Source organism: Achroia grisella, unplaced genomic scaffold, assembly GCF_030625045.1.
Source record: "Achroia grisella isolate CSIRO2021 unplaced genomic scaffold, CSIRO_AGI_Agris_v1 utg598, whole genome shotgun sequence".
In the NCBI taxonomy this organism is placed as follows: Eukaryota; Metazoa; Arthropoda; class Insecta; order Lepidoptera; family Pyralidae; genus Achroia; species Achroia grisella.
The window spans coordinates 1,924,451-1,951,080 of record NW_026712958.1 but is presented as its reverse complement, the minus strand read 5'-3'; the positions used below and the strand labels follow the sequence as shown (position 1 = coordinate 1,951,080).

Here is a 26,630-nt window from a genome sequence, read left to right as displayed (position 1 = left end):
TTAAACCTACACCCGTGTCACAAGTCACGGGCGCTACTTGGGGTTTTCCTTACGGTAGCCGGCTTCAAAGCCTAAGTCATCATCTTATACAAGTGCACCTTACATATTATTTATGCTTATAAACTGTAAAGTAAATATATAAATATAAAGATTAAATCTAATTATAATTATGACATGGAATGTATGGTCCAGAAGTTGATATAATCATGTTTATTATTGAGTAAGATATTAGTTCTTATTTATACCATAACCATAACAGTCTCTCCTACCTACTGATTTTTAAAAAGAACCACCATATTGTGTGCACATAAAATCGAAGTGAAAAATACATAGAAGTGTACATTTAGTATTGCGGAACTGTCTGTCATTTGATTACCTAGTTAAGTAACTATAGTCTGTTTTTAATCTCGAAGAAAATTTTGACATTTCCACTATCGGATATGATATTCCACCACTATTTGGCACTATCGGAAATTAATATTAACTTATAATAATAATAATCTCAGGACAATTCACACATCTAGACTTAAGTTAAGCTAGCTAAAGCTTGTGTTATGGGTACTAGATAACTGATACAAATACATAGATGTTTTGTTTTCGTAAATACATACACATTAGACATAAAAATACCCAGATCGATACAATATTCATGAATTAATTACCCATTTTTATTTAAAGTTAACATTAATACAAAATTAATAAAGTCTAGGTATTAATAAATATATAGGTTGTTGTATCAAAAAATATTTTTTATTTTCACTAAAATAAAGACTAACTGCATTCTTTATAAAACAAATGAACTTTTTATAATTTATATCATAAAACAAACACATAAAATATTTAGCTGTTTGAAAGAAAAAAAATGTTGGTTTGTAGATAGATAGATAGATAGATAAATAGATACCCCGCTATAGGTCATCTCACCTGTCAATTTAGTCTCCGGGATTGAAAAACAGACTATAACATCAATTATTATGTATTGCTCCTTTTAATGTTATAATGTCGTGGTAAGTAAAAATATATAGTACCTGTGTGTACCTGTATTTAAGTACTTATATATTATTGTTATGTAAGCATATTGCTATTGACATATATATAAGGGCGGATCCTACTTTGGCATAAATATATACATATAATCAAATAAGTATGGTAAATAAGTATATACATATACCTGTCATAGCAAGTATTTTAGTACGTATATATTATTGTTATATAAGCATATTGCTATTGACATATATATAAGGGCGGATCCAGCTTTGGCGCCAGGAGGGGGTCACATAGTCGTGGTCAAGTCAAGAACTTATAATTTAATTTTGATAACAATAAAAGTAAAAAGTAGGTATTTTATTAATGTACGTAAGTACTGTACTTAAAAATATTAATAAAATCTGTATGGTGACAAAATATAAAAATAAAATCATTATGTTCAATTAGTGGTCCACCTAAGTCCTGAAATCCGTTGCATATATACCTAAGTTAGGTAAATACAAATAGTATGTCTTTTGCCAATTACTGCCCTTCAACCGCTTTCTGTTTTTAGTCAATGCTTTACTTGTAGAGAATGCCATATGGCATTAAGCTCGCCAATTGTACATTGTTTTAGATAGTGCAGTAATTACAAATAAAGCATTAAATTAATGGATGAAAACTGTCATTGGTACAGTTTATGCTGTAAATAATATAAATGACGTAGTGGAGTAACTTGAAACAGTCATGCTCGCTATAAAGTTCAAGCTTGTGGAGGCGTGGTGGGCCGGGTTGATGCTCCCTCTAATATGGTTGAGCGCAATGATGGCTGGCTCATCCGTCATACTCGTGAACGGGTGCTGCTTGTCGGGACTGGTCTGTTCAGGTTGCGATCACTGATTAGATTTTTTGATTTTTTTTTATATAGCATATGCTGGTGGTCACTCTATTCTCCCAAATTTGAATTTAAATGAAATAGTATTATTATAAATATGTACATTTAAAAAAATACAAGCTGAGTTTCTTGTCAGTTCTTCTCACCTCGAAATCATTCCGAACTGACGGTAGATTTGACATATCATAAGAGTCTGTAATAGACCTACATGAATAAATATATTTTAAATTTTGAATTATAAACCGTCAACACGGGCAAGTGCACCATTCCATTATCAGCCATAAAAATTTGCCCCTAGATAACAATATGCGGATCTCGCTTACTATCTCTGTAATATTCTCGTATCTGTGTGTATCTCAATAAAAGTGGTATGACTCCGAAAGTGGATAACCTTTGCAATTGGTCGTGATACAACAATTTTTAATAGACATTGATAAATTATTAATCTATATCCTTACTAGTATTATAAATGGGCAAAATATACTGTTTATTTACATCTTTAAAACAATTAAAACCTAGTATTATAAATAATATATGAAAATCATGAGCTTTAAAAATTGTAATCAAATAATCGTACACGCTTTTGTACGGAATGTAAAAGTTTATAATGTAAATGCAAAAGTATAGTAAGTCTGTCGGGGGGGAAGGGGATTGTTAGTAATGTGGACTCATGACTCCATTACTAGCAATGTACCATGTCAGGTTGATCACCACGCGGTTCCCCCTGGAAACCATCGTTATAAATTTCTGGTAAATATATCACGGACTGTGTGAAAGATATGGTAAGAAAGGAAGTAAATAACGCGATGACTGCGAACAGGGATGAATGGAAGAGAACAACATATTACGCCGACCACAAATAAATGGGATAAGGAAGAAGCAGATGATGATGATGATGATATCACGATGGGCTAACTGACCCGCCAGCGTAAACCGTTAGCGTAGGCGGGTGCGCCATACCATTATCATCCATAAAAAAAAGTAAGTCTGTCTATCTTGCTTTCACAACAAACTACCGAAGCGACCTTTATTCAGCAGTAGACGTCTTCCGGGCTGAAATGATGACACAGATAATTTAGATCCTGAGAAAGGACATAGGCTACTTTTTAATGCGTAAAAAGGGTTGTAAGAGGTTGAAAGACAATTTTTCTTTGGCAAGGTCGCTATTCAACACGTGCGAAGTCGCGGGTACAGCTACTTGCTTATAGAGTTTAATCATAAAGGTATACCAAACCGAAAACTATATTCATGAAACTGAAAACTTATTAAAACCACTTACACCATGAAACAAAGTGAAAACTGAAAATTTTTAAGGTTTCTTAATATATTGATTACATGCCCGCTCGTTTTACTTTCAATGGATGATAATGGAATGGCGGCCTCTTTGGTGTAGTGAATTAGCACACCGCTTCATTTCTATTGGTCGCGGGTTCGATTCCTTACACATTTGTATCATGTGTATGAAGGTTTATTTTCTATGTAACTGTATGTATGTATATAAAATGTATTTAAGTATTTATATCAGTTATCAAGTACCCATAATACATGCTTCGTAATTCTGCTTAGCCTGGGCTTATCCTAGCCCATTGGCGGCGTGTGAATTGTTCTGAGTTATTATTATTATTATTTTCTTTTTTCACAGCTTAAGTTATTGATTAGTACCAAGGACGGGACATGCTCTCGTTACTTTATTTTGCGTGATGATGCATGATTATTATCATTATCACATTATCATCCTGTCTCATAATTATTATTATTAATGGAATGGTGCACATGCTTTAACATTATACGCTAGCACCAGTGAAGGATGATAAGTTGAGCATGAACTTAAGTGAGTTAGGTCGGATTTCACCATAGAAACTGATCGCGTTTAGTTCGAACTGAACGCCATTAAAACGTTTAAACGTGTTCAAAGCTTCATTTCACCCCTACAAATTTCGCTAAACACGTTTATAAATTCTGAACGCCCGATTCCCTACGGTTAACTCTTTAAACGTATTTAAAGCAGCTGTCAGTTGTCAAACAGTCACCTATCAAATTTGGAACAGTATAATACAGGGTATAAAAAGAAAATTGCCAGTAGTGTAAAAAAAATCCTCAATAAAATAATGTTTTACCTTTTTTATAGGTGAAGACTGTTGTTATATATTTTGTAGCCGACGGTACTTATTAAATTAAAAACTAAAAACTATCCTAATTAACACACAATTGAATTACAAATATTTCTTTAAATTATTTTAGTTAACCCATTGCATCAAATATTATTTTATGAGCGTGTAACACTGTGAACGAATGAAAATCTAATTCAAGACTTTATATAAATTTATTTCCAACACTGGGAAGAAATTATAAATTTTTTTAAGGTTTTGTATTTTATGTTGGGCTAAAAAGGACTTGTATCCAGAGCCGTAAATTATTAAATAAAATAAAAAATTAAAATCTAAACTTCATTTCGGTAAACGCGATCTATATAACGCTGGTGATTCCATTTAAAGTAAAACGAGATCAACGTCGTTCTTTTTTTCGAGTTTACGCTGAACTCCATTTCCTTGAACGTGTTTATACTATGATTGGTGAAATCCACTCTTAGCCCATTGTATATTCACAAGAACTCTATGTCATTCAACTTCCATAATAAAATAGTCAAGTTCAATACAAACTACCCACTAACAGCGTGTTAATGGCTCCTTTTTCCAAGTAATATATGTACATAATCATCCCTCTGACGTCCGCAGACCATTTCCACGTAACCCCCAAGGTTGGTGATAACAACGCCCTCGTTATCGCCTGGCACTATGGTGTCGGTGCTTATGGTTTACACAGTGACGTCATTATATACCTGTACAGAGAAAATACGCTTGCCTGTTTCACCCACTTACCTAGAATTGTTTTTTTTTATTATTTTAAAGAAATGTACATTTGTTTTATAGGGGATGAAGGTACTTTTGTGTAAAAATGGCACATTTCAGACAAGTGGATTTTAAAACAAATGCGCGCGTATATTTTTTTTTATATAATTGAAATAACCAACGAACTGACGGAAACTGATAACCGTTGCCCATATATATGAATAGCACTACGGACATCACGTTATCATGTGATACCCGTGATACCACTCATGCGTCGTCATTCTACAGGACCAAAATGTCATGTCATCACTCTTATCCTATAATATGCATTTATATCTATATATTTTTTAATTATGTAAGAAAACATCTGCAGAGAAATTGGTGATTAAAAACAATTCTAAGATTGATAACCTCCGGAATAATAATAGTCGTGTTTAAAATAATAAATAATTATTACTTAAACATTTGTATAAACAATCAAATAAACATAATTGGCCGGGGCCAAGTTTATCGCCAAATGAAAACATGTAAAATAGCAAATTTTATGTATATTATGTCCTTCAGAATCGCGATATTATTTTATAGCTTTTTTTTATCATTATTGTTGGACTGTTGAATATTTATCGTGTAGTTTTTTTCAACAGTATATGTAGGTAGTGAGAAAATATGCTGCAGGCAGCATCTGCATATTTTCTCACTACATATACTAATATTTGAGAAAAACCTTGAGGTGATTTTAATTTCAAATTATTCTAGTGTTGGTACTTAACATCTTCACTAAAAGAAAATGTAGACGAGGTCTGCACTCGCCCACATATTCGTTTAGTGAAGCTAGTAAACGCGTGGAAAGATTGAATATATTGTTTAATACTGGTGAACCGTTTCTTTTTTAATTTCAAGAAAAATCCAATAATTTAAAAATATTAAAAAAAGGTAGTTTCATTCTTATTCGGTATTTAAACTAGTTGCGTATAACCCCTACGCATCTCTGTGTGAGAGGAGGGAGTTTTTGTAAGCCACGGCATTCGGTCGACGAGCACAGGACGTGTCGGTTGTATTTTGAATGCTAAAGTGAATTGTGTTCACACATTTAGTACCCGTAGTTATTTCATTATAATACATAGGTACCAGTACATGAAGTTCATTTTATTATAGAACTAATCTAATTTTGTTGGCTGCAGCCGGTTCAATAACTTCATGCATACATGCTAGTCGGCACACCAAATCTGTGGAGGTTTGAAGAATTGATGCTTCCGAAGGCCAACTCCTGCCTGACAATATGACTTTAGTTTGAGGATACTCCTAGGAGATCGAACCTTGGCTTACAGCGTCGTAATTTCAAAATAAATTGGGACAGGGGATCGTTCGGAGGGTCGACGGGGATGGAGCGCCGTTTGTGCAAGATCAACGTACCAGTAATGGTACGTTGATTGGTAGAGGACACTGTGTATATTGTAGTAATGCAGAATATTGGTTCTATTGTTTTATAATCAATAGGGTCATAAAATAGTGGTCGAGAGTCGGTCCTGGCCTTTTTTAGTCACGGTTTTTTAACAGGCGATAGGAAAACGGTGACAATTTTACAAGTGATCTAAAATTTTATATTTTTATACTAGCTGTGCCCGCAGTTTCACCTGCTTGGAATTTATAGCCTATGTTTTATTCTGATATATAAGCTATATTAAGTACTAAAGTTCCATCAAAATCCGTTACGTAATTTTTGTGTGAAAGAGTAACAAACATCCATCCTATATCTATATTGGTAAGATATTACAGAAATATATTTGGTGTTTACTATGATAGCAGCAACAGGGAGAGGGGAAGACCAATGCACAGTTACATTAAACAAATTAAGGGCAAAATGGAAGTCGTATCGTATCAACAATTAAAGAGCATGATGGAAGATCGCGTAAAGTGGCAAGAGCTCCAACGACAAGAGCGTAGCTCTTAAATTATGAATGAATGAATGATAGCAGCGTGATCTGAGTGAATTATTGAAAATCACAGATAGCAACATTATATAAAAATGTGTGGAACTCCCTAATTGAATGGGGGGACGTTTAGTAAACACATATTAACACCAAAGTGCCAAAAATTCACATGTGTTCCGTATTCCGAACCTCCTTAGTCTAAGCAGGTTGTATCACCGGCTTGCTTACTGGAGCAAAGGGCGCTCAGTAATACTGGCCACATAAAAACATGTGGCCACTTAAATTTCAAAAAAAGAATAATAAAACAATTGAAAATAAGAACTGGAATTAAAAGGACGCTCCGTATTTTTATCTATAGAAAACAAGATAATTAAGGAATTATTTAACACAATATAATTGTTTTTGATGAAAATATACACTCTAGAGTGCGTGGCCACTAAACAGTACTACACATCGGGACGTTCCTGAGCAAAGGTGAGTAAGTTTGGTGTTACATTGCTTACTTTGGGGTGTTCGGAGTGTGGAAGACGTTCTTCCAGGTCGAAATCGTATTTTTACTTCCTTTTCCATTAATTATTTTCTTTTCAATAAATACAGTCCACTCTCTCTTTTATATATTAATTTATAAGGATTCGTAATCCAACATTTTTTGGCCCAATCGAACCGGATGAAATACATCCTATTTGTTATAATATTCATTTATCCAGTAATTCGAATAATTATATATATTATATTATTTACATTTATTGTGTTTTTCCTACAATTATAACATCATATTTCATTCAATAATAGCTGAAATTAGTTGCAAGGACGCATTATATTGGGCGATACTATTTTTTCATATAGGTAATTAATATCAATAAAACAAATGACGACCAATTCTGAAATGGATTCTAAACAAAAGATTTTAAATTTTCGAAAGGAATATTTGTATTCCAAATTACAAAAGGTTTATGATATGTCACAGTCGGTGACTAGAAGTAATTTTCAATTATATTTAGCTGAATTTTCGGATTTAGATAATGTTAGAACACGTTTTGAAGAGACAATTATGGAAATATTACAACTCGAAATTCAGTTAAATCCTGATACTAAATACTCTACTAGGGAATTGGATTCATTTGATACATTATACTCTGCCTGTAGATCAGTAGTAGTGAAATATCAAACGTTAGAGAGTACCTCAACGAATAAACATTGTGATCAGGTTCAGCCGTCTTTGCCCAAACTAAAGTTATTTGAGTTTGACAGCCAATTAGAAAACTGGACAACCTTTCATGATACTTTCTTATCATTGGTTCATGAACGTAATTTTGAAAATATTGATAAATTTCATTACTTGTTATCTTGTGTAAAAGGTCCAGCACTTAACATAATTAAGAAATTTCCTATCACTGCCAATAACTATCCACTTGCCTGGCAATCTTTAGTAGACAAGTATCAAGACCACAGAATATTGGTAGGTAGGTATTTAGATAAAATGGTTAACTTCACTCCGATAGGAAAGAACTCTGCGGCAAACCTAAGTTCATTCATAGATACTTTCGATAATTCATGGAAGGCAATCGAAGCGTTAAAAGTGGATAATTTAAGTGATTACTTAATTTGTCATTTAGCGTTACGTGGATTAGATACAACCACTAGAAAATTATTTGAAGATAGTCGTGATCAAACATTACTTCCGGCATTCGCAGAATTAATGAGTTTCGTAAACAACCAAATTAAGGTACTCGAACACACATTTCCTAATTCGTACTCCAGTCCCGTGGTACTGGAAAATAAACCCATAACAAAAAATCAAACTATATACAATAAACCGCGTTTTTTATCGGAGAAGCAAGCTCTTACTACTTCATCAGTGTTGTCGAATAATAATATTAAACCGAATAATATTAATTCTAAATTTATTTGTCTTCATTGTAATCAAAATCATATGATTTATAGGTGTGAACAGTTTCGTAAACTGTCACCAGATGCCAGAACTGACCGTGTCAAGGCATTAAAGTTATGTACTAATTGTCTAAAGGCAAATCATGATAATTTGTCTTGTAAAAGTGTAATGAATTGTGGTGTGTGTGCGTCACCACATCACTACTTATTACACAAGGATGCGGGACATGTGTTGACCGTGTCGACGGCGTCCACTCCTTCTAATCTCGACTCTTCTTCGACTAGTTTAGAGTCACAGCAAGTGCTAGTCGCCGCTCGTTCCGTGAGCGAGTCGGAAACTGGTGCACAAGTACTACAAAGTACTGATAATAAATATAACTACAGCGTCGTGTTAGGTACAGCGCGATTGCAGGTTAGGGATATGTATGGTGGAAGTCAGGACTGCCGTGCAGTGCTTGATTCTGGAGCTCAGTGCTCTTTTATAACAACGGATTGTGCTCAACGTTTGGGTCTTCCGCGTAAACAGTGTCCTTATTCGATATATGGACTTGGGGGTGAGTCCTTGAAGAATTACGGAATGGTCACATGTACATTTTCATCGCGAAGTGTACATGAGCCTTATTTTACAGTAGATATGGTTGTAGTTAGTAAAGTATCGACTGATATGCCTAATGTTTCGTTCCCGCCAACCGTGATTGACGAATATAGGAATTTTAGTTTAGCGGATCCGTTTTATTATAAACGTTCCCGTGTAGATATCTTACTTGGTAATGACATAGTGTCGGAACTTATTAAAGATAAACCTTTATTGATTAAATCTAATATTCCTCAAGTGATTGAAACAGTATTTGGTTTTATTGTTAGTGGTAAATTGTGGGCTACTGATACTGATAATATTTTGAATTGGCATTTATCTTCCTTAACTAATGAGCAAACGTCAGTAGACATGACCTTACGTAAATTTTCTAAAATAGAGTTAGTTCCCGTGGAACATAGACAATGTCCTATTGATTTTATTAAGAATGACAATAAATGCACTGTAAAAGTTTTAGATCTATATTGGGTTCCGATATCAGGCAGGTTCAATATTACTCAAAATATCAAACATTATATAAACACAAAGCGATCTGTATTAAAATTATTAGCATCGATATATGATCCCGTGGGTTTTATATCGCATTGTTTATTTATGCCTAAGGAAATAATGAAAAATCTATGGAAGTTAAGAATAGTATGGGATGAACAGATACCGGCATACATATGTAAACATTGGACAGATTTTATTACTCAATTGTCCTGTTTAACTGAAATTCTTATTGAACGCTACATGTTACTGCTTAATCAAGTAGAATGTGAATTAGTGGGATTTTGCGATGTATATTCTCGGGATTATACCGCGTGTATTTATGCTGTTAGTCGAGATGATCAAGGGCGTGTTAAAGTAGGAATAAGTCTAATAATGGCGAAATCTAAAGTGGCACCGATCACTATTCCTAGTCTTCAGTTGATGGATGCCCTACAGCTAGGTATATTAATTAAATATATAAATAGTAACTTAAATCGTATAAATTTTACTAGTGTGTGTGCTTTTACTGATTCGACAATCGTATTGTCGTGGCTGCAAATTCATAAATTAAAATTATTTGTTTGTAACCGTGTTACACAAATAATAAAAACTATACCGCCACATTGTTGGAGATTTATCAACAGTGCCTATAACATGGCTGACATTAGTTTTCGCGGCGCTATTGCGTCTCAGCTGGTAAACTATAGTACAAAATGGTTATCAAGTCCACATTGGTTTCGCGAAAATATTAGTAAATGGTCTGTTACATTGTTCGTGAACATTGACAAGTCAAATTTATTCAAATTAAACCTAGATCTTAAAATTATACATCTTATCGGTACTAACTCTAATAAAGTAGCACAATATAAACTAGAATTCTTTATGGAAGAAAGTTTGTATTGTAACACAAAATCATACCGTACAGACATTGCTTTATTTGTATGCTTGTCGACAAGAGCAGTTAACCATGAAACTCTATCTTCGTTATCAGCGGAATATTTCTTTTCTATGTTAAATAATTATGTCTCTCGTAGAGGCTTATGTGCTGTTATTTATTCCGACAGTAGTACCAATTTTATAGCTGGTAGTAAATATTTAAATGAAATTCAGAAATTTGTATCTGACTGTCAAACTCAAAATAAACTAATAGAGAGCTGTCCTAATCGATCTTTAATTTGGAAGTTTAATTCGCCTAATGCAGTAAATATGAATGGATTAGCCGAAGCTGATATTAAATCAGTAAAATACCATTTTCTTAGAACTATAGGAGAAAAATCTTTAACGTTTGAGGAACTTTTCATAATATATTGTAAAATAGAGACTATATTAAAGTCTACGTCGCTATGTCCACTACCAGCGAATTATGATCCAGACGATTATAACGTTTTAACCGCGGGTTATTTTCTTAGAGATAAAAGTTTCGTTGTTAGGTCAGAGTATACTGTTGAGGATGTTCCAATTAACAGATTGTCACGTTGGCAATATATACAGAAACGTACGCAACTATTTAGGAAAAGATGGAAAGATATAAATACTTTACAACGGGGAAAACGGTTCAAATCTAATGCTAATATTAAAATAGGAGAAATTATATTACTTAAAACCGATAACGTGTCTCCTTGCAACTGGTTAGCTTATATTGAATTACTTCGTCCTGGAGATGAGGGAATTATTAGATGTGTTACAATCCATACACAAAACCTCTTAAAAGACCAGTTAATAATAAATTGAACCCCCTTCCCTATATTAATTAATTTTCCATTTCTTTTTCCTTATTATTATTGTACAGTTCCCTTTGCATTACTTCTTTAGTTAATAAATTTTATTTTACCTTAATACTAACTTGAAACCGTCAATACGGTTTCGGCCGGGGGTATGTTCCGTATTCCGAACCTCCTTAGTCTAAGCAGGTTGTATCACCGGCTTGCTTACTGGAGCAAAGGGCGCTCAGTAATACTGGCCACATAAAAACATGTGGCCACTTAAATTTCAAAAAAAGAATAATAAAACAATTGAAAATAAGAACTGGAATTAAAAGGACGCTCCGTATTTTTATCTATAGAAAACAAGATAATTAAGGAATTATTTCACACAATATAATTGTTTTTGATGAAAATATACACTCTAGAGTGCGTGGCCACTAAACAGTACTACACATCGGGACGTTCCTGAGCAAAGGTGAGTAAGTTTGGTGTTACATTGCTTACTTTGGGGTGTTCGGAGTGTGGAAGACGTTCTTCCAGGTCGAAATCGTATTTTTACTTCCTTTTCCATTAATTATTTTCTTTTCAATAAATACAGTCCACTCTCTCTTTTATATATTAATTTATAAGGATTCGTAATCCAACAACATGGATGTCAAATATATTCTTAATATCATTAGCCCCACCGCAGTATATGTACGATACCTTATTACGTAATAGAAACAATAAAAAAAACTATCGATATCATGGTACAACACAGCATGCTTGACATGACTACAATTAGTTCGGTATGATGGAATGGTGCACCCGCCTGTGCTAAAGGTTTACGCTGGCCTAAACTAGTGGAGGATGATAAAATAAGCATGAGGTCAGATCAGCTAGCCCATCGTGACAAATTCACTAAGAATTTATCACGATGGTTTCCAGAGGGAACCCCGTGGAGGTCAACCTGACATGGTATATTGCTAGCAATAAGATTATCAATCCATATTACTAACAATCCCCTTTTCCCCCCAACACAGAATGGCTAACATGACCACAATTAGCTCGGTATACTCTTATGGATAATAATGGAATTGTGCACCCGCCTGCGCTTACGGTTTACGCTGACGGGGCACCAGTGGAGGATGATTAGATGAGCATAAGGTCAGATCAGCTAACCCATCGTGACAATTTATCACGATGGTATCCAGGGGAACCCCGTGGAGGTCAATCTCACATGGTACATTGCTAAGAATGGGGCTATTCGTCCACATTACTAATAATCCCCTTCTCGCTCGGTATACTAGCATCCACGTGTCAGTGGTCGAGGTACTATCTTCACTCGAATATTAGATTCTATTCGTAATGTTTTGGCGTAAGTTGAAGTACTAATCTCTAGGTCACGACACATTGCCGCCCTTTAAGAAACCTTAATATATCCTTGGAAAACCCCATTCTGTTGTCTCTAGAGAAAATCTCGCCAGGTAGTTAATTCCACAATCTAAGTTTATATGGGAGGAAGCTCCTCTGAAACCGCACTGTCCGAAACCACTTAGGTTCAAACCATTCTGTAGTGTTTCGAGAAAACCTCGGCAGGTAGTTAATTCTACAATCTAAGTGTACGCGGGAGGAAGCTCCCCTGAAACCGCACTGTCCGAGACCATTTAGGTTCACACCATTCTGTAGCCTTTCGAAAAACCTCAGCAGGTAGTTAATTCCACAATCTAAGTGTACGCGGGAGGAAGCTCCTCTGAAACCGCACTGTCCGAGACCACTTAGGTTCAAACCATTCTGTAATATTTCGAGAAAACCTCGGCAGGTAGTTAATTCCACAATCTAAGTGTACGCGGGAGGAAGCTCCTCTGAAACCGCACTGTCCGAGACCACTTAGGTTCAAACCATTCTGTAGTGTTTCGAGAAAACCTCGGCAGGTAGTTAATTCCACAATCTAAGTGTACGCGGGAGGAAGCTCCTCTGAAACCGCACTGTCCGAGACCACTTAGGTTCAAACCATTCTGTAGTGTTTCGAGAAAACCTCGGCAGGTAGTTAATTCCACAATCTAAGTGTACGCGGGAGGAAGCTCCTCTGAAACCGCACTGTCCGAGACCACTTAGGTTCAAGAGTGTGGGGATGAATTCCCTGTCGATTGCGTGCAATGTTAAAAGGTTGTACTGTACATTTGTTTTCTTTATTTCAGAGTATCACTTCCATACGACAAGATCAACTCGTTCAACACTCTATCACACGCGGTGACAGCCGAGCTGACTGTACTGGCGAACGACAATGCTGCAGCAGAAGTAATTGTAAACCACATAAAAAAGGAATTCGAGGAATCTGGTAAGTCAACTATGTATTTAATTTATAGTAGCCGTTCCCGCGACTTCGTCCGCGTGGAATTTAACTTTATTTTTCTAAAATAAAAGAATAGAAAAGTAACCTAAGTTACTCCTTATTACATCAGCTACTTGTCAAAAAAAGTGCCGTCAAAATCGATCCAGTCATTTCAGAGAGTAGGCATAGGAACAAACAGACAGACAGATAAAAATTGTAAAAAAAAAATTGTGTGTATAAAAATATATATTTATATGTATAGACTAGCTGTTACACCCGACTTCGTCTGCGTGAATTTTTAAATAAAATTTCTAAAATATAAGTAACTTAAGTTACTTCTTATAATATTAGCTGTACATGAAATACCCTCCAAAAAAAGACCATATGTATTATATATTCATTTAATTCGAATATCCATCCATATTATGTTAGTTAACTTATAAACTATGTTAGTAAATTACAATGTATATCCTATTGAAACCATTCTGTAGCCTTTCGAAAAAATCTCGGCTGGTAGTTAATTCCACAATCTAAGTGTACGCGGGAGGAAGCTCCTCTGAAACCGCACTGTCCGAGACCAGTTAGGTTTAAACCATTCTCATCTCATTTCTTCATTCATCCTATTTATTTTAATTCATATATCTATGTCCCCAGAAGCACTGGGTCCGCAGCAGTGCAGTGATGTCCAGTGCCTCTGGAGTGGACTATCTGACATATTTGCTATAATGTTTAGGATGCTGTTTGCGCTCCCCTGAATTCTAGACATCAGTGATGCAGTTCTATGCATTATTGCTTCAAAGCCATCTATCCGCGCTGCTATAAACATCTCTGATGAGCTATAGTTACATATTATCCCTAACATTTTTTTTCTATTCAGGCTTAATAGTCGTAGATTTATATTTATTAATTATATTATGTATGATTTTGTGGCGAAAAATAAATATTTTATTATTATTCATCTCTCTATCGTCTCATTCTCTCAGCTCAGCTACAGTTTTGTAGAGACAAGGACGGGTTTTTTTTACCAAGTCAATTGTTCTCATATTTTAATTTAATTTAATCAGCAGGAATGTTTAGAATTGGACTATTTAAAAATTTTCTAACTATAGAGCAGGTATCTAATACTGTACATTTCTGGAGTTCAGTTATTCAGTTCAATTTTTTTTTTCCCAGATGTAATAAAATTAAACATCAAGAAATTAGTACTGCCTGATGATCTCCGTCGCACTTTGGACAGCGTTGCTGATGAGAATGATGCTGTGGAGGAAGTAGCTGGGAAGTATAACCTGAAGAAGCATAATACCTTCTATGTGGTGCAAAGGTCGCCGCTGCACCAGGACGTGTGGTTGAGTGAGGAGAGGCTGGCTTTCTTCAGGGATGCTAAAGGTAAATATAAACATAAACCCAGTCAATAATAAACAACAAAGTCAATGAACAACCCTACTACTTTACTCACTAATAATAGATTTATATTGTACTAGCTAATGGCCCCAGCTGGGGGGGGAAGGGGATTGTTAGTAACGTGGACTGATGACCCCATTGCTAGCAATGTACTACGTCAGGTTGACCTCCACGAGGTTCCCCCTGGAAACCATCGTGATAAATTCCTGGTGAATTTGTTCCGATGGGCTAACTGTCCTGACCTCATGCTCATCTTATCATTCCCCACTGGTGCCCCGCCAGTGTAAACCGTTAGCGGCAGGCTGGTGCACCATTCCATTATCATCAATAAAAAAAAATCGCCCCAGCTTCGCCCAGTTGTACATGTATTATACATATAAACCTTCATCTTGAATCACTCTTATCTATTAAAAGAAACCGCTTCAAAATCCGTTGCGTAGTTTTAAAGATTTAAGCATACATAGGGACGGACAGATAGGGACAGCAGCTTTGTTTTATACTATGATTATGATTTAAAAACAAAAAATCTTGACGGCCCCGGTAGTCAAGCGGTTAAGCACATTGCTTTCTTGCCAATGGTCGCAGCTTCGATTCCACACATGGTGCAAATATTTGTATTCATGATTATGACGGTTTAACACATCGCTGGTCGTACGAAACCTCGTACTATGCAAACATTTGTATTTATGAGTGTTTGTATTGGGTCTGGGTGTTTTCTATGTACGTTATGTATGTGTTTGTGTATTAAACAAATGTATTAAAGTATTTACATTAATTATCTAGTACCCATACAAGCTTTGCATGGCTTGGAACAAGAAGGCCCTGCGGGAATTATACGGGATAGAAAAGTAATCTATCGATATTAATTTAATTTTGTCTGCCTTTTGCCTTGCGTGCGACAAAAAATAGCATATGACCTCATAACATAATATTATCCAGGATTAAAAAAAACAATTTTTTATAGCGTTATTTTAATTTTGTCTGCATTTTTTTGGCATAAAAGGTAGCGTCTATCTTCGTAACATCATCTATTTTTACTTCAATCTGACTGAATCTCATCCTTGTCTCTTCCAATGTTTACTGTTACCTTAGTGCTTGCACCATTTTATTTTCATTCACTTAAAAAAAACTTTAATTAACTTTTCAGCATCAAAAACTCTGGTCCAAGTCCTGAAGCAGTGGGTGTACCAGACCTCGATATTGGAAGGTAGTCGTTTGGATACCCCGGACGTGGCTCGCCAGACCCGTTTTCCACCAGGAGAAGAGTACCACATCGTACTATCTGTAGTCCATCCGAAACCTGATGGTTTAGCAGTTGATTTTGATGCAGGAGATGCTGTTGAAAGTAAGTATTTCAAAATAACGAATAAGTTGACGGTGCCCAAAAGTTATAGAAATAATCTTAATTCAAATAAACTTAATACATACTTGACGGATGACGCCCTCGGTGGTCTGGCGGTTTAACACACCGCTTTACATCCGATGGTCGCGGGTTCAATTCCTCGCACGGCACAAACATTTGTATTCATGATTATCAAGGGTATTTTCTATATATATTATATAGACATTTCCAAAAAAAATCTAAGTATTTATACCAGTTGTCTAGTACTCATAGCACAAGCTGTGCTTACCGTGGGACTAGATGGCTTTGTGTTAATTGTCCAGAGTTATTTATTTATTACTTAATAAACAGGGCATGAAATCACCCTCCACTGGTGCCCCGTTTGCGTAAATCATTAGTAACCCTTGCACTAGTGCATTGCTATGCATTGCATGCTATTATGATCCATAAAGTAGAAATACAGGAATAGAAATAATCTTTATTCAAATAAACTTAATATAAGCACTTTTGTATAGTTATAATTTTTTTATTTTTACTCATTCGGAACGCAGACTCATCACAAGAAGGAGCAATAAACTTGCGTGTTGCTCTTTTAAATAAATATTGTTCTAAGTACATTAACAAGGATTAGGCATGCGACAATCTACATAGAAACCGCTAGGCAGTAAATGTTTGTGCAGTCAGTTGATATTGTCAGCACTTTGAATTTTAAGTTAGATTTTGTTCTACAAAAACATCATTGTCACTTATAAACACTTCAATTTTATAAGTTTATTTACTTGAATTTTAAGTTAGATTTTGTTTTTTTGTAACATCATTGTCACTTATAAACAATTTTATAAGTTTATTTACAAAGAAACTGTTTTGTAAGACATTTGCATCTTTTCTAGCTGATTTAGGATAATGATTTGAATCATCACAAGGACATACGTCTTCTTTGATACCACTTGTGGATTGCCATTTCAGAGGACTAAGATATGCCTCTTTAACCTGTAAATTCACTTATTTTAGATTCATCGCACCCTTTAATATAGACACATATTTTAAAACAAGCTGTTTGATGGCTGAAATAGCTTAGATAGAGGTAATCACGTGGCCTTTGCTCTTAGAGTCAAACAAAACGATAATGTCTCAATAAAGGCTAAGCATAAACGCAACAGCACAGGGGAACAATGCAATCAGATTTTTTAATTAAACAGCATGCAAAGCCGCATAGCATTGCTAGTATTATACAAACAGTAATCTTTAACAACCATTTATATTTTCACATTCGTCTTCAAATTGTATACCTAATTACGGTCTAAGTTATATGTGTGGTGAAACACAATCGCACAATTTTATGGTCCTTCGTGCCGGATAAAACTGTCATAATAATTGTTAATTAATGTGTTATTATGAACAAAGTCGTTATAGTAATAGGTGTATTAGTAATTATTGAATGTACCTACCGATGTTGATTACGTCGTAGTTTGTTTATTATTTACTAGCTGCGCCTGCAGTTTGACCCGCGTGAAATTTATAACCTACTAGCTGTTCCTGCGACTTCGTCCGCGTAAAATGACGATACTGATAATATAACCTTTCATCCCCTTACAACCCTTTTTTTGCATTATATAGTAGCCTATGTCCTTTGTCAAAGTCTAAATTCCATTTAAATTGGTTTAGTGGTTTCAGCGTGAAAGAGACAGACAGACAGACAGTTACTATCGCATTTATAATAGTAGTAAGGATATGTTATTCTGATGTATAAGCTATATTACTATAAAGTTAAAATCCGTTCAGTAGTTTTTGCATGAAAGAGTAACAAACATCCATCCATACTCACAAACTTTTGCGTTTATAACATTAACTAGCTTTTGCCCGCGGCTTCGCTCGCGTTAATTTATCCCCTTAGGTGTGGAATTGATCAAAATCCTTTCTTAGGGGATGCCTACGTCATAGTTGCTTTATGCATGCAAAGTCTCAGCCCGATCGGTTTAAAATTGACAAAGTTTCAGAGATTAGACAAGAAAAAGATCAACACAAAGATTATACAATTTGTTATTTGAATTTAAAATTGACAAAGTTTCACTGTTTTAGGTTGACTGGAAGAGATCTCTTCATCTACATTGTCTCTAAATTGTAATATCTTTATATTATCTGTGTAATAAAGAATATTGAAAGTTTCACGCAAACTTGCATCTACTATTTTATCCCCTTGGGGGTAGAATTAATTACAATCTTTTCTTAGCGGATGGATGCCTATGTCATAACATCTACCTACATGCCAAATTTTAGCCCGATCCGTCCAGTGGTTTGGGCTGTGCGTTGATAGATCACTATGTCAGTCACCTTTGAGTTATATATATTTAAATAAGATATTATTCTCCTACTTCTTCTTCGCCAGGAACATGTCCTGTCCTGGGTTGTCGAGTCCTTTAGGTCGTTATTGATAATGGACTGCCAAGTTAATAGGGTCCATCTCGTGTTTTTGGGCCGGTGTGAAGGTTCAGGACTTTTTTGATCATATGACTCTTCTCGTCTCATTACATGGTCAACCTCAAACTTGTCTCAGTGAGTTTGTCTTCGATGGGCTGGATCTTAAATCTGCCTAGAATGTGTTTATTCCTCACTCTGTCTTTTTTATTATATATAATTTTATTATAGCTTTTATATAAAAAGAGGTTTGATGTTCTAATAACGGTTTATATTTTCAATTAGGTATAAGATAATATTTTAAGAAAGGTGTTACATATGAATGTGGATGGTTATAAAGGCAGAGGAAGACCGAAAAAGAGATGGATGGACTGTGTGAAAGATGATATGGTAAGAAAGGAAGTAAATAACGAGATGACTGCGAACAGAGCTGAATGGAAAAACATATTACGCCGACCACAAGTAAATGGGAAAAGGAAGAAGCAGATGATGATTTTCAATTAGGTATAGGTGAGCAGTCAGCTTATTTGTTATTAGCAATATCATCATTAAATTAAAATAAAAATTAAATTATTTTAATATAGAAAGTGAATTCTTCCTGTATTAGATAGTGAGTCCAACTGAAACATATAAATAGAGACACATGTATGGTCACGTGACTAACCGTTCGAGAGAATAAACAATCTAGGATAATAATATAAATATATGCACCTTACCGATCGGAGTGAACAGTCATGAAGCTGTTCACTCTGATCGATCACCCATCAATTTCAAACGGGGATCGAATGACCAAGTCAAAATTTGAACTTCGACTAAAATAGTATCCGTCAGGTGGGAGTTGGCCTTCAGCCGCTCCATAACTCCATGCTCGGGTTTGGAGTGCCATCTGCACTCGCCCCCTATCGTCCGGTGAAGCTGTAAAGGCCAGCTGCGGCCAACAGCATTAGAGGAATAAAAAAAATTTGTTAGATATATATAACACAATCCCTTACATTCTTTCCGGGCAGAAAACTGGCTATCTGGCCAAAGTTCTTGCGGCCAATAATATTATTTTGGCCCAAAAAAAAAACATGACTGTTGCCCCCAATTAGCAAAATTTGGAATTGGTATTTAAAAGAATTATTAGTTAACTAGCTACTCACCCCGGCTTCGTACGGGTGTACATGTATTATATATATAAAGCTTCCTCTTGAATCACTCTATTTTTTATATGTAATGATCATTTCAAGTAACTTTAATTTCATTTGTCTTAGAAGATTTGTTAAAGCGTTGGATAATGGCTTGTATGTATGTATATATATTATATGCATGTATATATATATTAAGTTTATTTGAATAAAGATTATTTCTATTTCTATTTCTATAATTTGTTACAGATTACATTGGCTCGTTCGTGGACGAATTGAGCGAACTCCACAACTTCACACTGAAATCGCAATGGCTTTATTTACTTGACTTCGACTTTCAGGCAAAGGAGGTAAGTTTAATTTACCATAAACATTTAAATAATGAAATAAACTTCAAAATAAAAAAAAAAATATTTGACGGCCACGGTGGCCTAGCGGTTTAGGACGCCGCTTTACTTCCAATGGTCTCGGGTTCGGTGGAAACATTCGTGTTCATGAATATGATTGTGTATAGGTCTGGGTGTTTTCTATATATAATATGCATGTATTTACAAAAAAAAATTAGATTTGCTATTTCATATTACCGCCTTTGAACCGCTTTCTATTTTTATCAAATTAGCTGGTAGATAATGCCACGTGGCATTAAGCACATCAATTGTACGACTTTATAGATGCAATAAAGAATAAGTATATAAATAAATAAATCATATAATATGTTAGATGAGGGGATGTGATTGGTACTAATGTGGACTAATTAGTACATTGCTAACAATGTACCATGTCAAGATCACCTCCACGGTTCCCCTGGAAAAAATCGTGATAAATTCATGTTGAATTCACCACGATGACCTGACCCCAAGCTCCACGTCTATCGATTATAATCGATGGTCTAGTAATAAGATGAACGTCACTAGCTGTAAAAGAATGTTGATACGTCACTAGTTGTGTGTGTCACACACATAGATTCACACTTGTAACGCCCGAACTTCTGCAATCTTCTAAAATTCTCCGAAGGTATCAAGCTCAGGTAATAAACATGATGCAATAATAAGCAGAAAATTCTTTGATTTAAAATATATATTATTTTAAAATGTTTGTTTGTTATGACAATAATAAGCAGAAAATTCTTTGTTTTTAAATATATATTATTTTAAAATGTTTGTTTTTTATGAGTTTCAGGATATGTTTTAATTAGTATATTGTTATTATGACATCAACATGGCCATACGTATCTCGCAGTTATACTGGCCAAATCTACGGGGAATGGGCGCTGAAAAGCGTGCATGTTATTCTCTTGACCTCTACAAATTATTTCTACTCTTGTCCCTCTCCACCTTCAGTGGGGCAGTGGACGAAACATTAACAGCTTCTGTGCCGGGCATTGTTAGTAACGTAGATTCATGACCCTATTACTAGCAATGTACCATGTTAGGTTGACCTCCACGCGGTTACTGGAAACCATCGTGATAAATTGCTGGTGAATTTGTCATGATGAGCTGACTGACCTGACCTCGTGTTCATCTTATCATCCTTCACTGGTGCCCCGCCAGCGTATACCGTTAGCGCAGGCGGGTGTTCCATTCCATTATCATACATAAAAAAAACACTCCTTCTTTAGCGGCAGATTCTTCTTGAACACGTGCCACTATCAATCTTCTAGTACTACCGCCTCTGGTGCAACTGACTCGCGAACTCCCGCAGCCTCCTAAAATTCTCCCCACTCACACAAAGTCCTGGAAGTACACCGGACCCTCCCCCTCATCTTCACTGCGACGCACTATATATCCCCTTAGGTCGGAATAGAGGAAACTTTATTATACGGCAGGTGAAAGACGGTAGTGAGTGGGGTCGCCACTACGCAGTGCGGAGGGAGCGACTGCAGCTGCTCCTGACGCGGCTTGAGGAGCGCGCGGCGCCGCAGGTGTCCACGCTGCCCACGCTCAACATCGCGCTCTACCTGGTGCCGTGCACACACGCGCCGCTACTCATATACGATCACAACGGTAACTATATATTTTCTTCCCCTCCACTTTGTTACTAGTTTATTACAATTGGACAATTCACACAACGTCATCTAATTCCAAGCTAAGTAGAGCTTGTGTTATTGATACTAGACTTTTTTTTTTATTATATAACACTGATGTCAATTTCCAGGTTTCCAACTTTTTTATTTACACACACATTTAATTACATTAGAGGGTACATCTAAATTAACAGCAAAACATTTTGTCTTATCTAGGGACTATACTAATTACACAGTTTACATTTCCTTATCCTCTATTCCTCTTCTATTTGCTATTCTTACTTTACACTAGTTCTATTTTAACCGACTGTATAGTCACTACACATCGTAAAATATGCTTACTTGCTATTGGTCTTTGCTACTTTTTCTATTATTTTCCTGCTGTACTCTATGGATTGTTCCGTACTTTTCCGATTTCTTACTATTTACTAGACGATTTTTATTAATATTTTTTTAAAATACATTATTTTATGTATGTATTCATATGTATACATACATAATATAAAATAATGTATTTATATACAGGTATTAGTCAATTACATGAAAGTACCCACGGTTCCAAAATTTCATTGCCAAAGTTTCAAATTTCTAGCCTTAAAAATGACGATACTTTAATCTTACCTTTCTACCCCTTATAATCTTTTAATTTTATTAAATAGTACCCTATGTCCTACCTCAGGGCTCTTGCCGTGAAATCGTGACAGACAGACAGACAGATTTACTTTCGCATTTATAATATTAGTAAGTATGAAGACGCATTCTACGCTGGTTTCAGATAAGCCAGTATCATCATCAGTGCAAGCCTTCATGTCTCCAAAATGGGGAGGCGTGATGCTGTACAGCCCGACGGCGGCAGAATGCGCTGCCGCCAGTCCAGCCTCCAAGCCTGACGTCCGACTGATCATGGGCACCTTCCTGGCACAGCTGAGGACGCTCCTCGGGATTGCTGATATTGTAAGTATTTTTTTTTGTATATGATAATGAAATGGTGCACCCGCCTGCGGAAACGGTTTACGCTGGCGGGGCACCAGTGGAGGATGATATGAGCATGAGGTCAGGTCAGTTAGACCATCGTGATAAATTCACCAAGAATTTATCACGATGGTTTCCAGGGGGAACCCCGTGGAGGTCAACCTGACATGGTGCATTGCTAGTAATGGGGTCATTAGTCCACATTACTAACAATCCCCTTCCCCGCATATTGTAAATATTGAAATTGTATTTATAAACATCCTTAGCTCAAACTTTTTGAGGCATGTACCATACCTATCATGCTTAGAAAAACTTTAGGCTAGTGCATATTCAATTTTGTAAAAATTGTATGTTTCAAAACAAATAAACAAATTGTTTATGGTGCAGTCGAGTATACCGGGCGCGCGTGTGGAGCCCTTGACGTCGGTGAGGCCGCGGCGCTGGGAGCTGGATGCACTGCTGCGGCTGCGGACCACAGGACAGCTGGCGGCGGCACAGCGCGCGCTCGCCTCCCTCGCTCAGCTGCTAGGTGACACTACCACAGTGAAGTAGGCTGCGGACCACAGGACAGCTGGCGGCGGCACAGCGCGCGCTCGCCTCCCTCGCTCAGCTGCTAGGTGACACTACCACAGTGAAGTAGGCTGCGGACCACAGGACAGCTGGCGGCGGCACAGCGCGCGCTCGCCTCCCTCGCTCAGCTGCTAGGTGACACTACCACAGTGAAGTAGGCTGCGGACCACAGGACAGCTGGCGGCGGCACAGCGCGCGCTCGCCTCCCTCGCTCAGCTGCTAGGTGACACTACCACAGTGAAGTAGGCTGCGGACCATGGGACAGCTGGCGGCAGCGCTGGCCAGAAACATACAGGAATAATAAAATGGCAACCATTAAGGGACTCCCGACGAAAAAAAATCTCTAAATAGTCAAAAAATTCTAACTTGAAATGCCTCAATAATTTTTGTTACACTACGTTGATGGCAATCTCATACAACTCAGGCTTCCTAGCCTCCCTCACTCAGCTGCTAAGTAACTCGTACTTACATACAAAAACATTTTCACGAGTAACATAATAAATATTAAGTAACACCCGACAAAAAACAAATAATAAAAGATTCTGACTTGAAACCCCTGAACAAAGTACGTACCATCACTTATGATTGCAAAAAATCACATACAATTCCGTAGCTTCTGCTACCAGATTGAAATTAGTTAATTTATTTTACAGTTTGCTAAATGTATTTTCCAGGCGAGATATCAAACATAGTGATCAATGATGAAGTGGGCGCGTCCATTAATTCTGCTGTGGAGTCCATCGAAGCAGCAGAGACATTGCTCTCCAAGGATCTTCTAGAGGCATATAAGCTGTCTCTACGCGCGCACATCGACGCAGAGACAGCCTTCATGGAACCCAGTCTGCTCGCGCTATTGTACTTCCCAGATGACCAGAAGTACGTATCTAAAATTATTTTTTAGCGACAGCCCCTGTGGTCTAGCGGTTTAGCACGCCACTTTACTTATGGTTGCGAGTTCGATCCCTCGCATCGAAAGCCGCGGTGATCTAGCGGTTTAACACGCCGCTTTATTTTTGATGGTGGTGGGTTCGATTCCTCTCACGGTGCGGTGGTAACGTTTGTATTTGTAATACTTCCGTAAAAATTGAAACGACTTAATTAATAGAAGTTTATTTTGTTGGAGATATTAAAACACGTTGTAATTTCATTGAACGGGAGATAGAGTGAGTGAACGAATTAATTACTCACTCTTTCCTGAATGTTTATTAGTAATCTTCAACAGTATTCAATAACATTGTTTGTATCAGCCTGGATGTTTGCTGTGTATGTTTTGTATAAATTTACAAATAAAATCAAGTTTTTATATCAGTTGTCTACCCATAACACACGCTTTGCTTACAGTGGGACTAGATGGCCATGTGTTAATTATCCATGGTTATTATTTATGTAATTAATAACTACCTTTATATGACGTTCACGCGGGAAAGAGTGTGTTCAAGCACAGTCTTTCCTGTGTGAAAGTCTAGGCATACAAAGAGAACGACAAAGAAAACGCATGATCGCTCACTCGCGCAATCCCGCATAGTTCATTCGTGTGTGACTTTCGCGCCCTTTTGGGATAAATACTTATTACGACAAAATGGCGGACATCTGACCATAGAGTAAAGATTAGTTGTTTGTATCATTATGGATTAGTTGATAATTTATAAATCTTAATGATATAAAATCTGTGGAATATTCAAAATATATTTTAAGATTTAGAACAGCTAGTTCGCCTTTTTTTTAAATATTAAGATCATACAATAGGACTGTAAAAACAGTCGGTAATGAGTTTCTTATTATTTCTTTACATTTTTCAGGTACGCTATCTACATTCCCTTGTTTCTGCCAATAATGTTCCCAGTAATACTCTCCCTCAAGAACTTGCTGCTGTGGTTCAGAGGGAAAACAGTGAACAAAGAGAAGACTGAGTGAAGTCAGTATTACGTATTATATAAATAAATTAAACGTGTTTTCATATCTTGTTTTATTCAGAACCGAGCAGCCAGAATTATTACTAACATATTTGTGGCAGACTGGACCCATTGGTTCTTTTTCGACCCTTTATCATGGAGTGTTCTAAGGAATTGTTCAAATTGTTACAAACTGCTGCATTTCATCAAGGCACTACGGGGCAAAAATTAAAATATCATCCTGATCACCTGAATGTATGCTCGCCCTCCACTGTGCGTTTTTCTAGAAACTTGCCACGCAATAGGTTCTGAAATACCATTGCTGGAACCTTCCAGCAATGGTATTTCCGAACGATATTGAAACCTTCAAGAGGTTCAACCTTCTTAAAAGGCCGGCTAGGTACTTGCAATTACCCTGCTGTTGCGGGTGCTCTAATCGGCTGTAATCAATTACCATCAGGCGAGCCCATTCCCCTATGCTATAAAAAAATCGTAAAATTGTGGTTTTGATCTTCATCTAGTAGTTATACTGGGCTATTTTTTACGGCGGTTTTCAGAAACAGATAAAGTGATTCAAGAGGAATTATATGTATAATACATGCATGTTATAGTATACAAGTCGAGAAATTCAAAGATTTGTAATGTATTCGTGCGAAATCGGGATGGGTCTCTAGTAATTAATAAAATAAACGTTTGCGTCACATAATATTTAATACTGAGGTATTTAGATATTCACAATGAAAATTTTATGATATCTTATACTAATAGTTATTTGTATTTCATATTGTGCACAAAATTATGAACGTGTGAAGATCGCTAAACTTATTTCTATATAACTATTACAGAAACGTAATGCAGTTCTTTTGATATGTGTAGTCTTGTACCCTATCTTAATATCAATAGGACCATACCTTCTTTTGTATAATATTGTATATAGAAATATTAATTTCTTGAGACATTGAAAATCGTTGTTTAGTAATGAACTAACTACTGAAGTATGACGGTTATATATATATATATATAACCGTCATACTTCAGTAATGTGGGACCAACTTAGAAGTTTACCATATCGATTGCAAAATGAATCATCAATATCGGTCACATTTGTCGAAGATATCATATAACATATGAAATACCTGACAATTGAATAGTTATACTAATTCTTTTGGAAGTCGGTTACATATAGCAGGATGACATTCAGATTAAATTATTAATATTTGCAGAGTTCATAAAAATTAGAACCTACAACTTATGTTTTGTCAATTTCTTTTATA

At 36.1% G+C, this 26,630-nt stretch overlaps 1 protein-coding gene across 2 annotated transcripts in view; it reads left to right on the top strand.

Annotated features, from left to right (window-relative positions):
• Window positions 1-25,410, top strand: part of LOC131848846 (GPI transamidase component PIG-S) — a 79,689-nt gene extending 54,279 nt beyond the window's left edge. The window contains exons 3-11 of one of the 2 annotated variants that reach the window (XM_059198794.1): window positions 13,481-13,620; window positions 14,788-15,000; window positions 16,163-16,360; window positions 20,149-20,249; window positions 21,725-21,902; window positions 22,698-22,876; window positions 23,282-23,423; window positions 24,139-24,340; window positions 25,264-25,410. In XM_059198794.1, coding sequence (XP_059054777.1) covers window positions 13,481-13,620; window positions 14,788-15,000; window positions 16,163-16,360; window positions 20,149-20,249; window positions 21,725-21,902; window positions 22,698-22,876; window positions 23,282-23,423; window positions 24,139-24,340; window positions 25,264-25,378 — 1,468 coding nt within the window. In that variant the 3' untranslated portion in view covers window positions 25,379-25,410. Of the gene's footprint in view, window positions 1-13,480; window positions 13,621-14,787; window positions 15,001-16,162; window positions 16,361-20,148; window positions 20,250-21,724; window positions 21,903-22,697; window positions 22,877-23,281; window positions 23,453-24,138; window positions 24,341-25,263 lie in introns of those variants that run through there. The other variant, XM_059198793.1, reaches the window with a different exon arrangement.
• The last annotated feature ends 1,220 nt before the right edge of the window (window positions 25,411-26,630 follow it).